Source organism: Hypomesus transpacificus, chromosome 2 (assembly GCF_021917145.1).
Source record: "Hypomesus transpacificus isolate Combined female chromosome 2, fHypTra1, whole genome shotgun sequence".
Lineage (NCBI taxonomy): Eukaryota > Metazoa > Chordata > Actinopteri > Osmeriformes > Osmeridae > Hypomesus > Hypomesus transpacificus.
Genome location: NC_061061.1, coordinates 428718 through 440732, shown reverse-complemented (window position 1 = coordinate 440732; position 12015 = coordinate 428718). Strand labels below are relative to the sequence as shown.

General features: G+C 45.8%; 1 protein-coding gene across 10 annotated transcripts in view; it reads left to right on the top strand.

The window, feature by feature from the left end:
• LOC124483037 (growth factor receptor-bound protein 10-like) overlaps positions 1-12015 on the top strand; it is a 46659-nt gene continuing 34644 nt past the window's right edge. For 3 of the 10 annotated variants that reach the window (XM_047043432.1, XM_047043431.1, XM_047043430.1), the window contains exon 1: positions 1179-1442. In XM_047043432.1, the coding sequence (XP_046899388.1) occupies positions 1359-1442 (84 nt within the window). In that variant the 5' untranslated portion in view covers positions 1179-1358. Of the gene's footprint in view, positions 184-1177; positions 1443-12015 lie in introns of those variants that run through there. The other 7 variants (XM_047043437.1, XM_047043436.1, XM_047043433.1 and 4 more) reach the window with 4 other exon arrangements.

Genomic DNA, 12015 nt, shown 5'->3' with positions numbered 1-12015 from the left:
AGCTGTTTCGTGTGAGGAGGAGTGAATTTAGGAGATGAACTGCGGTCAATCCGTGTTCTCATCGGGAATGTTGACCACTACGGACTGAGCGAGAAAAGCAAAACTTGCGCTACTATTGTCACGGCTCTTTACATTCTCCTGGCATGCTTGTGATTTCTCTTTAATCTCAAAAGAAGACATAACGTGAGTACTTCAGTAATAAACAAGCGCTGTTGTGTGTTAAACTGTATTATTTTTGCAGGCAAATCCTCAAACTTTAGGCATTTGCCTGCAGACTGTTCACTATAAACTCACGTGTGCCTAGAAGAAGTCGAGCGATTTTCGAGACTGATCATAGTGTTGGTTCAGTAGTTTATGCCGAGGGGGTAGATTGGAAAGCGAGCTTCATTGGTTTTATTTACAATTTAACATAACATCAAAATGATGTTGGTAGAGTGCAGTTGGTTCATAATGATCCGGTGATTACTTTGCTGATAAACTGCTTTGCTGATAAACTGCTTCTAGTGTTCTAAAAGCAACGGAGAAGATTGCTCAGTATCCGGCTATTTTTGGCACGAGGTCCATATTTAGAACATAAAAGTAATGCAAGTAATGAATACAAGCAAGCAACTGTCGGGCCCCATCATCCCAGCATGTGTGAGTTTTACCGGTCTTAACCCTGGCTGTTTAACTTTGGGGTGGGGGTAGGCGTTTTCCCCGGCCAGTTTGTGTGTAGTCTGCTGAACCGTAGCGGCTAACGCGCTCCGTCTCCTCACAGCGGTCCCGGTGCAGACGCCACGGCAAGTCTGCCGTGTCTTTATAGTTGTGGACGAGTTTGAACGGTATATTTTGCGAGTAGACATTAGAAAAAAACACATCCCATACGGAAGGTTATGGTTACGGTTAGTATTGCTACACAATGGAATCCTGCCAGGATTATAATCCATGTTGATACTTAAATGTACTCAGCAGAATTGTATTATAATTTCATAACGATGGCTAACATGTTTTCTCTCACTCATACGTTGTTATGACAATATGGTAAGGTGAGTGTGTTGCCTCGGTGTGGGGGCCCTTGGTGAAGCAATCACAAACATCAGCTATTGGTTCTTAAATGTACCTGCTACAAAGCTCAACATGTACACTTTTTCGAATCAAGAGATCCGTCCAGAACAGACCATAATATCTGCCTGTTTCATGGGTACGACCAGATGTAACCAACGGTAACCTGACCGGGAGCAGTTTGGCACGCTGCTCTGAAGGCACTGACTTGATGAGGCATGAATCTGCAGCAACTGATCACGTACGGATAACATGACATGTGACTGGAGTTCCTCTTCAGCCACTTTACCCAGTAATTACCTGAGTGATGTTTAGTCATGGACCCGAGGAGCAGCCAGTCTGGAAGCTGCATCAGGACAGTAATCACGCAGATGGAGTTCTCGCTGAATTGCACATTCATTGTAAGTTATTAATCTCGATCTGTGTCAGGTCCAGTCAGAACGTTTGCTTTAATTAAGACTAGGATTAGAGCGGAAGCATGAAGCTAATGTCTGGGTGTTTTTTCTTCTTCTCAGTTTGATGTTAGACCAAGCTCAGACAGAATTCCTGTCAGTTTATATTTCCCACTTACTCATGTCTTGGGCCAGACTGGACAGGAGATGGATAGAGCTCAGTGGTTATAGGATTTGACTGCTGATCTAGAGGTTCAAACCTCCTTCTGTATGTTGCTTTGGAGTAAAGCATCGCCGCTTAAAATACACATTACAATATTCTGTCAAGTATGAAAGTCTTGGTGCAAACCAGACCACTGAGGACCACAGCTCCTGTAATCCGCAGCCAGGGTTGCTGGTACTGTAGGCCCTGTACTGTATTTTACTGTCAGTTTCAACACATGCAAAGGGACCTGGCAGGATATTGAAGATTATTGTTACTACATTACACATTACACATTATCACGTTCTCCCTTGAAAACAGTTATGTCCTCCCCAGCTCAACCTTCTCATGTGATCACGAGAGAAATATGATGCAACAATCCTCTAAGCAAGCATGAACTTTGTTGGCTGCTGTTTCTCAGAGTCAGCGTCTAAGGGAGTTGGAATCAGAGGCAGAGTTACAGGCAGCCTCTATTGGAGTTAGAGTCAGGCAGAGTTACAGGTAGCCTCTAAGGGAGTTGGAATCAGAGGCAGAGTTAAAGGCAGCCTCTAATGGAGCTGGAGTCAGAGTTACAGGCAGTCTCTAATGGAGCTGGAGTCAAAGGCAGAGTTACAGGCAGCCTCTAATGGAGCTGGAGTCAGAGTTACAGGCAGTCTCTAATGGAGCTGGAGTCAGAGTTACAGGCAGTCTCTAATGGAAGTGGAGTCAGAGTCAGCCTCTAATGGAGTCAGACCCTCTAGTGGAGCCATGAGGTGAGACCAGAGGGGCAGGGGGCCGCTGCCTGTGACGATGCAGGGAACTAAACATCTCATCCGGGCTTGATCCCTGGACATGCCTGGCCCCAGGACTCCAGGCTCTCTCGGACAGCTGGGTTCTGTACTGGGAGACTGGAGACACTCTTGTTTTTTATTGATGAGAGCGTGCACACTGACTCAACTGAACAAACCTGTGTTAATCTCACAGAGCTTTCAGAGACTTGTTGGCGTCTTGGACGTTCTCGCTCGGCTTCCCGCACAGAAAAATCCCAGAGCTCAGGAGTGATCAGGATTAAGGCTTCAAAGTACAACACTTCTGGTGCTTAAGAAACCGTTGTTAGTTTGAGTCTTTGGTAATGTTAAATATTTTTGAAAGGAGAGTTTGTGAACATTCCAGAGATGGAGTGATGTATGGCTCTTATCCTTCTCCCTGTTACTCGGGTGGAACTGTCATGCTAAAAAGCGATCTCAGAATTACACCTGAAGCTGCATACGTTGGAAGACCTTTGGGCTGAGAGGGGAGAGTGATCTCAGGAAGATTCAGGCTTGTGTGGTTAAGTTCCTCGGGACAGAACCCACAACACCACCTTCCCAAACCTTCCTCCTCATGAGAAGCCATTTGCCTCCAGTAAAAGGTACAGGACGTGACATGTTTGATTTTTAATGTTGGCTCTGTTGAGACTGCTAGAGGGATGGTATTGAGTGTCATGTATGTCAGTCCTCTATAAGCCTTGATGCAGCTCTTTGCCAACTAACAAGCTGCCAAACTGGCATCACTCCCAGACTCACCCTCACCCCCAGTCCCCCAACAATGAACTGGTCATGGATGACTGCAGAGGCACTCTGGTGATGGATGACTGCAGAAGAACCTTGGTGATGGATGACTGCAGAACAACCCTGGTGATGGATGACTGCAGTGGTCAGGAATGGTACCAGGCATGGATGACAGCAGTAAGACGTTGGTCATGGATGAAAGCAGTCATGGATGACATCAGTAAGACCCTGGTCATGGATAAAAGCAGTCATGGATGACAGAAGGAAGACCTTGGTCATGGATGATAGCAGTCATGGATGACATCAGTAAGACCCTGGTCGTGGATGACAGCAGTCATGGATGACATCAGTAATACTTTGGTCATTGATGACAGCAGTCATGGATGACAGCAGTAAGACCTAGGTCATGGATAATATCAGTCATGGATGACATCAGTAAGACCTTGGTCATGGATGATAGCAGTCATGGATGACATCAGTAAGACTTTGGTCATGGATGACAGCAGTCATGGATGACATCAGTAAGACCTTGGTCATGGATGACAGCAGTCATGGATGACACCAGTAGAACCTTAGTCATGGATGATAGTAGTCATGGATGACAGCAGTAAGACCTAGGTCATGGATAATATCAGTCATGGATGACATCAGTAAGACCTTGGTCATGGATGATAGCAGTCATGGATGACATCAGTAAGACTTTGGTCATGGATGACAGCAGTCATGGATGACATCAGTAAGACCTTGGTCATAGATGATAGCAGTCATGGATGACATCAGTAAGACCTTGGTCATGGATGACAGCAGTCATGGATGACACCAGTAGAACCTTAGTCATGGATGATAGTGTCATGGATGGCAGCAGTAAGACCGTGGTCATGGATGACAGCAGTAAGACCCTGGTCATGGATGACAGCAGTAAGACCTTGGTCATGGGTGATAGCAGTCATGGATGACATCAGTAAGACCCTGGTCTTGGATGACAGCAGTAAGACCCTGGTCATGGATGACAGCAGTAAGACCTTGGTCATGGATGACATCAGTAAGACCCTGGTCATGGATGACAGCAGTAAGACGTTGGTCATGGATGAAAGCAGTCATGGATGACATCAGTAAGACCCTGGTCATGGATGAAAGCAGTCATTGATGACAGCAGTAAGACCTTGGTCATGGATGATAGCAGTCATGGATGACATCAGTAAGACCCTGGTCATGGATGACAGCAGTAAGACCTTGGTCATGGATGACATCAGTAAGACCCTGGTCATGGATGACAGCAGTAAGACCTTGGTCATGGATGATAGCAGTCATGGATGACATCAGTAAGACCCTGGTCATGGATGACATCAGTAAGACCCTGGTCGTGGATGACATCAGTATGGCCCTGGTCGTGGATGACAGCAGTCATGGATGACAGCAGTAAGACCTAGGTCATGGACGAAAGCAGTCATGGATGACAGCAGTAAGACCTTGGTCATAGATGATAGCAGTCATGGATGACATCAGTAAGACCTTGGTCGTGGATGGCAGCAGTAAGACCCTGGTCATGGATGACATCAGTAAGACCCTGGTCATGGATGACAGCAGTAAGACCTTGGTCTTGGATGACATCAGTAAGACCTTGGTCATGGATGACAGCAGTCGTGGAGGACATCAGTAAGACCTTGGTCATGGAGGACAGCAGTCATGGAGGACATCAGTAAGACCTTGGTCGTGGAGGACAGCAGTCATGGATGACACCAGTAGAACCTTGGTGATGACTGATGTCATTTTTGGAGTTCATCTTATTACCCAAAGGTATAAAATGTCAACAAAATCCTTACACACCTTTGTCTGCATTGTGTACATCAAATTCTCTATGGATTGATAAATGGCTTAGTATCAGCTTCCACTCCAAATGGCATCTTGGGTTGGAGTGTAGTAGGAACAAGCCCACCCTGGTAGCAAGCTTGAGAATAAGCAGAACAGGTCCCAAGCCATTCATTATGTAGATTGCATAAGGCCGTTTCTCCCAGCCCAATGAAATCCTCATCCAATTAGCGATTGTCCATGTTTACCAAAGCCTCTCTCAGAGCCTGCTGCTATTCATGCGGCCCTGTGACATCAGACAAGCTCTCGTATAGCCTACTTTACGCTGTTGCGCCCAGATAATGAAGCTGCCAATTAATGAGTGATCAACATGTGCAACAAGCATAGCTACTGAGGTGTGACCACAATGTGATAAGCCATTAAACCAACTAATGACAAGAGTTGCATTGTTTATCTGTATGAATCTAGAGAAGAAAGCTGCACTGTACAAGAGTATGTTATACTGCACAGCACTAAAGCAAACTGTTCAGGACTGCATGATACCCTGGATCATCCCGCTCTCCTCTGCCTCATCCCTCTTTCCTCTCTGACTCATCCCTCACTGTGTCCTCACTGCCTCATTCCTCCCTGCTTCATTCCTCTCCTCTCTGCCTCATCCTTCTCTCCTCTCTGCCTCATCCCTCTCTCCTCTACGCCTCATCCCTCTCTTCTCTCTGCCTCATCCCTCTTTCCTCTCTGCCTCTTCACTCTCTCCTCACTGCCTCATCCCTCACTGCCTCATTCCTCCCTGCTTCATTCCTCTCCTCTGCTTCATCACTTTCTCCTCTCTGCCTCATCCCTTTCTCCTCTCTGCCTCATCCCTCACTGCCTCATTCCTCCCTGCTTCATTCCTCTCCTCTGCTTCATCACTTTCTCCTCTCTGCCTCATCCCTTTCTCCTCTCTGCCTCATCCCTCACTGCCTCATCCCTCTCTGCCTCATCCCTCACTGCCTCATCCCTCACTGCCTCATTCCTCCCTGCTTCATTCCTCTCCTCTGCTTCATCACTTTCTCCTCACTGCCTCATTCCTCCCTGCTTCATTCCTCTCCTCTGCTTCATCACTTTCTCCTCTCTGCCTCATCCCTCACTGCCTCATCCCTCACTGCCTCATTCCTCCCTGCCTCATTCCTCTCTGCTTCATCCCTCTCTCCTGACTGCCTCCTCTCTGCCTCATCCCTCCCTGTATTCAGAGTTGACTGACTGTACTTGTGGAATGAGAATGAGCTGTAGAGGTATTTGGATGTTATGCTTCTGGATGCCCAGGGAAACTACGTATTGAGGCTACAATTGATCACATGATCACCCCAATATTTGCTTTTGCCACTTTAACCTAATTGGGTGTATCTGCCTTTGGCCAGGCACAACCTATATTCTCTCTCATATATATATATATATATATATATATATATATATATATATTAGGGCTGTCAAAGTTAATAACGAGTTAACACAATCTCATGTTAACTAGACAACATAAAATTTGTGCCGTTAACGCAGGTTTCTTTTTGACCCTGGGAATCACCTGTCGTCACATGATTTCGACTGCCAACGGTAGCTGAATGATGGAGAAAGGGATTTTAGATGGGAATTTCCTCTTCAAAAAGTTCTGAGACGGTTCGGTTGACAAAAGTAAGGCTTCTTGTACTGATTGTCTGGCTGAGTTTAGTTATCACCGGAGTTCTTCCAGCCTAAACTATCACATGCAAGCAAAGCACACAGCTAGCAGCAACGTTAGGCGCTAGGGGTAGCAGCAGCGTTTGCTCCGGTAATATATGGCAGACAACACTTGCAAAAGAAGCGAGCAGCTGACTGGGTTCAACAAGATAGAAACTGTATTGTTCAATAGGTCAATCTGTGGTTGCTCAAGTATCTGAAGTGTGTTTGAGTGAGATTTGAATATTATGGAGCAGGTTATCGTAATAGGCTATGAGACAACATGTCTTAAATGTATGTTATATTCCAGAATAAGTCAAATTTTGTGGATGTTTTTTATACAGCAGTATAGTTTGAGAGTGAATAAAACTCCCTCACAATTTAAGTTGTGTTCGATCTGAATTTGTTAAATGGACATTATCATCCAGTTAGGCCGATCTGAATATAAGTACAGCCTTTTAATGTTATTGCCACAAAATAGTCATTTATTGGGGAAACATTTTAACAGATTAAATAGATTTAATAATTTTGCGATTAATCATGTGAAATAATGCGATTAATCACAATTAAATATTTTAATCGCTTGACAGCCCTACTATATATATATATATATATATATATATATATATATATATATATATATATATATATTCATTTACCACCATCAAAACTTTTGCCAATGTTTGCACTACATAGACAATATTGCAGTAGGGTAATCTCCAGTTAGCTCAGCTGTAAAACGTACTTACCGGTCTGGGGGTCATATCTGAATCCAGGACCAAAACAGAGCACAGCCGGCTTCTCCAGGTGAGGAAAATGGTACCTTCTGCCTGCTAGGATGTTCTCTTCTGTAGCAGATCATCTAGTTATCCAAAGCACAGGATGCACCAGCTGTGTTAGCCAGCTACAGTACTAGCTACCAACCAGTTAGCTAATACTTTGTCAGCTTTGTCTTTCTTGTATTTGCACTGTTGAGATAAGGTATTGTGGTGGGACTGATAGATTATTAAAGCTATAAACCACGAGAGGGGTATCAAAAGATGATCATAAATCCTGTAGAGCAATTGATGCCATTCAATATCCGAACGATTGGAGTAGACAAGCGCGATTCAGTTTTCCCTACTTACAGCCGGTCACATGACCGGCTCGATTCAGCGGCTCCACCACCTGATCACTACTGCGCAGACTCTGGCTCCAAATGACATCACCATATCAAGATGGCAGCATGGGATATTTTGGCTTCATTTTCGTACAGTGAGAGGAAGCGGATATGTTGCCCCTTGGTTCTTGCATGTGACTGCGACATGGGGTAATTTGTGAAAAAACGATTCTAAAATACTCTCTCTCATAGACAAACTAGACTAGTCTCCCGGCAGTTCAGTAGTCAGGCAGCGTGTTCATGTGTTTTGTGTGAGTGGCTTTGAAGGGAGGGGTGGGATATTATGTTTAAGTCATTTGGAATAAAACCTAAAATAGCTAACTTCGCAAAACTTGCCTACACCAGCTTTAAGTAGAAACCGACGCCAGTACACCTCACAATTTCCCCAGGAATTGTACCCTCCAGGGTTGTCAGGTCTGTGTGACAAAACCAGCCCAATGGCCAATCAAAACCAGCCCAAAAACCAGCCCAATATCAGAACTCAAAATATGCCCCTGCCAAACCATATACACTGCTTTTAAAGTCCAACAGCATTGCTTTCATTGCCAAATCTATTGTAATATCTACAAAGTAACACCAAATGTTTAGGATGCCAGCATTAAAACCAGTTTTCAGGAGATTTTCTCAGGAGACTGAGAGCATTAGGCACGTGTGCACACGCACAGTGCGTGTGTGTATGTGGGCATGCCCCATATCCATGTGTGTATGTGCTGATCTGGACTCAGTTTGGTAGGATTTTGGCATAAATACATTATTTCATTTAAAATATACATTTGTATTTAAAGATATTAATGTAATTTGCATGCAATATAGGTCTGCCCGAACCAGCGGACAAAAAAATCAACCCGCGGCAACACTTCAAAAGTAGCCCAATTCCGCGGGAAAACCGCGGACCTGGCAACACTGTTACCCTCTCTCATTTTTAATGCAGCCTAGTGACCCTGCACATGACCCTGTGTTGTAGTGTGCACGTAACCCAGTGTTGTACTGTGCACATGACCCTGTGTTGTACTGTGCACATGACCCTGTGTTGTACTGTGCACGTGACCCTGTGTTGTACTGTGCACATGACCCTGTGTTGCACTGTGCACGTGACCCTGTGTTGTATGCGTACAATGTCTCTGTCTTTCAGTCTTATAGCTCCACTATTTTGAAGTGTGTCCCGAATTAGGATGAAGAGGTAGTATCCAGCCGTGCGGGCCTCACAGCTGGGATGAGAGGGGTAGCGCTACTAGGCACACATTTGGCCGCAGCGCCCGCAATACATTTATTTCTGTTTGAGTTGGCTCAGATGTGGAAGGGTTAAACGTTTAAATGTTTCTATTTCACACTCATGTTGTCTTTTACTGTGAAATGTAGTATTTTAAGGTTGTTCAAGCATTTGTAAAGCTATGAATGGATAAGTTTGAAATCAGAGGTAGGCTACTCAGATATAGTCTGTAAAAATAGCCTAGCCTACTGTGAGACACAGTCACACCTATGCCCTTTGTCGGAATGACTATTTTAGTAGAGAACCAAACCGTCACAAACTACATTTGGCATTATGAACACAGTAATAACACACCATTGAAAGAGGCTTTGTGTAATTTAGGCTAATGATGTGATTAATTAATTTAGCTGACGCTTGTTGTGTCAGACATAGGGTAGGATTAGAACCTGCAACCTCTTGATCTGCGGTCAATGCTAATGCCTAGTATTTGGGCGCTAATGTGATATTTATCCTTAGTCACACCAAGCAAAACGGGAGATCACTTCGGGGAAATGTTGTTACAGTTCAATTAGGCTTTACTTTAAATAGCCCCTGTTGATTCGAATGCTGGCTGCTCTCTGGTTTTTTAACGCTGAGGGATGTTAAAGCAGACTTTGTCTCAGGACTAGCGCTTGTAGCCTACACGCTTCTATGGTTTTTAGCTAAAGAACGTCTGTTGCCTATATAGTTATGGCTTGATAGCTACATCAGCCAGCTAACTTGTCTAATATCCCTGAGCTAGCTGGTTACGTGAAACGTTTCCAAGTTTTGAGCACATGCCGTTTGTATGTGGCGCTGGTTAGGTGCTAGATCTGAGAAATGGTAATGGCAAATGGAAAAGGTACCAATAGATTGGTAAGAGGTAGATTAATAAACGTGACTCTTATTGCCAAGTAGTAGGCCTACTTGGCAATAAGACTTGAACACGACTAGATCTAACTCGTGAACTTCACTACATTCTTCTGCTGTTGGAAGCTACGATGACCCCTGGAGTTTGCCCAAATGTAGCCCCAATTTGGAAATGTATTCCACCCGTCAATGAAAGTTTGTCTCTTGACTTAAAGGCTACTTTCATAGTGTCTAGGTATCAAGACGTGAACATCTTTAATAGTTCCATGTTCATACAGAGCTGCCAGGTGGCAGAAGTTTAAGATTGTCATTGCTAATTCTCAGTTTGAAGTAACTTTTTGCGTTCATGCAAGCTTGAGCAAAAATCTTCTTAATAAGTGTCAAGTCAGCACCGCTGGGCAGGATGGGGTCCAGACCCTTCTGATGATCACCACCGCTGGGCAGGATGGGGTCCAGACCCTTCTGATGATCACCACCGCTGGGCAGGATGGGGTCCAGACCCTTCTGATGATCACCACCGCTGGGCAGGATGGGGTCCAGACCCTTCTGATGATCACCACCGCTGGGCAGGATGGGGTCCAGACCCTTCTGATGATCACCACCGCTGGGCAGGATGGGGTCCAGACCCTTCTGATGATCACCACTGCTGGGCAGGATGGGGTCCAGACCCTTCTGATGATCACTACAGGGATCATTGCACTGTTAAGGTCATAGGCCACTAAGTTTCATTAATCTGTTCAAGTGTAAAGAGTCAAATCAAAGGCTCCTTGCATGCAGCTTAATCTCTCTATTGATACCTCAAGGAGAGGACTGTGTCACTGCGCGGGAACTACAAGGGAGCGATTAGACATCATAGCACAAGTGATTTTGCACCCTCGGATGCTCTTATAATACTGATGTCACACACAAAATGAGGCACACTCAAGCTCAAACAAACGGAAAAACACACACTAAAGGAAGAAACACACACACTACACCCACACACAGACTCATCACAAGTAAACTCAATGAGCGGGTCTCACTGATCCTAACCTCTTTGTGGTGGGTGCATTCATGACTGGATCATTATTTGCAAGTTCAAATGTTTGTCATGCTGAGCTTTCTCAACAAATTGGAGAGGATGACTGTCCCTGAGAACTCTGGATCCTGTCTACTTCTAATGAGCTATTTTGGGGATAATTTTGGGAAGCTATTCTGACTCTAACAAAACGACCCCACACTCAACACAATCTCACACTAAACACAACCCTACCCCACACTTAACCCTACCTCACACTAAACACAACCCTACCCCACACTTAACCCTACCTCACACTAAATACAACCCTACCTCACACTTAACCCTACCTCACACTAAATACAACCCTACCTCACACTGAACCCTACCCCCTACCCCACACTTAACTGTACCTCACACTAAACCCTACTTCACACTAAACCAAACTTAGGGTGAAGCAGGACTTGTAGTCTTCTGCATTGTAGAATTATAGAAAAGAAACACAAAGTGCCTCAAGGTCCGATAGGGTGTCTGACCATTGCTACAAGGATCAACTGCTCTTTAGAATAGCAGTGGCATTGATGTCAAAATGACTTCATAGTTGGGTTTGTTCTGGAAGTATGGCCTAACTTTAGGTTTTGGAGAAGTCTGCCAGCAGTATTTTGGGGGCAATGTTTACAAGTGTTTATTTGACGCACTTGTGCCAAGAGGTTGATAGGATTGCCACTTTGAGAAGTCCAAATAGAGTCCAACTGTTGAACTTGTGGCGGGGAGGAGAGGGGGGAGGGCGGCGGGGGGAGGAGAGGGGGGAGGGCGGCGGGGGGAGGAGAGGGGGGAGGGCAGCGGGGGGAGAAGAGGGGGGAGGGCAGCGGGGGGAGAAGAGGGGGGAGGAGAGGGGGGAGGGCGGCGGGGGGAGGAGAGGGGGGAGGGCGGCGGGGGGAGGAGAGGGGCGAGGGCGGCGGGGGGAGAAGAGGGGGGAGGGCGGCGGGGGGAGAAGAGGGGGGAGGGCGGCGGGGGGAGGAGAGGGGGGAGGGCGGCGGGGGGAGGAGAGGGGGGAGGAGAAGGGGGAGGGCGGCGGGGGGAGAAGAGGGGGGAG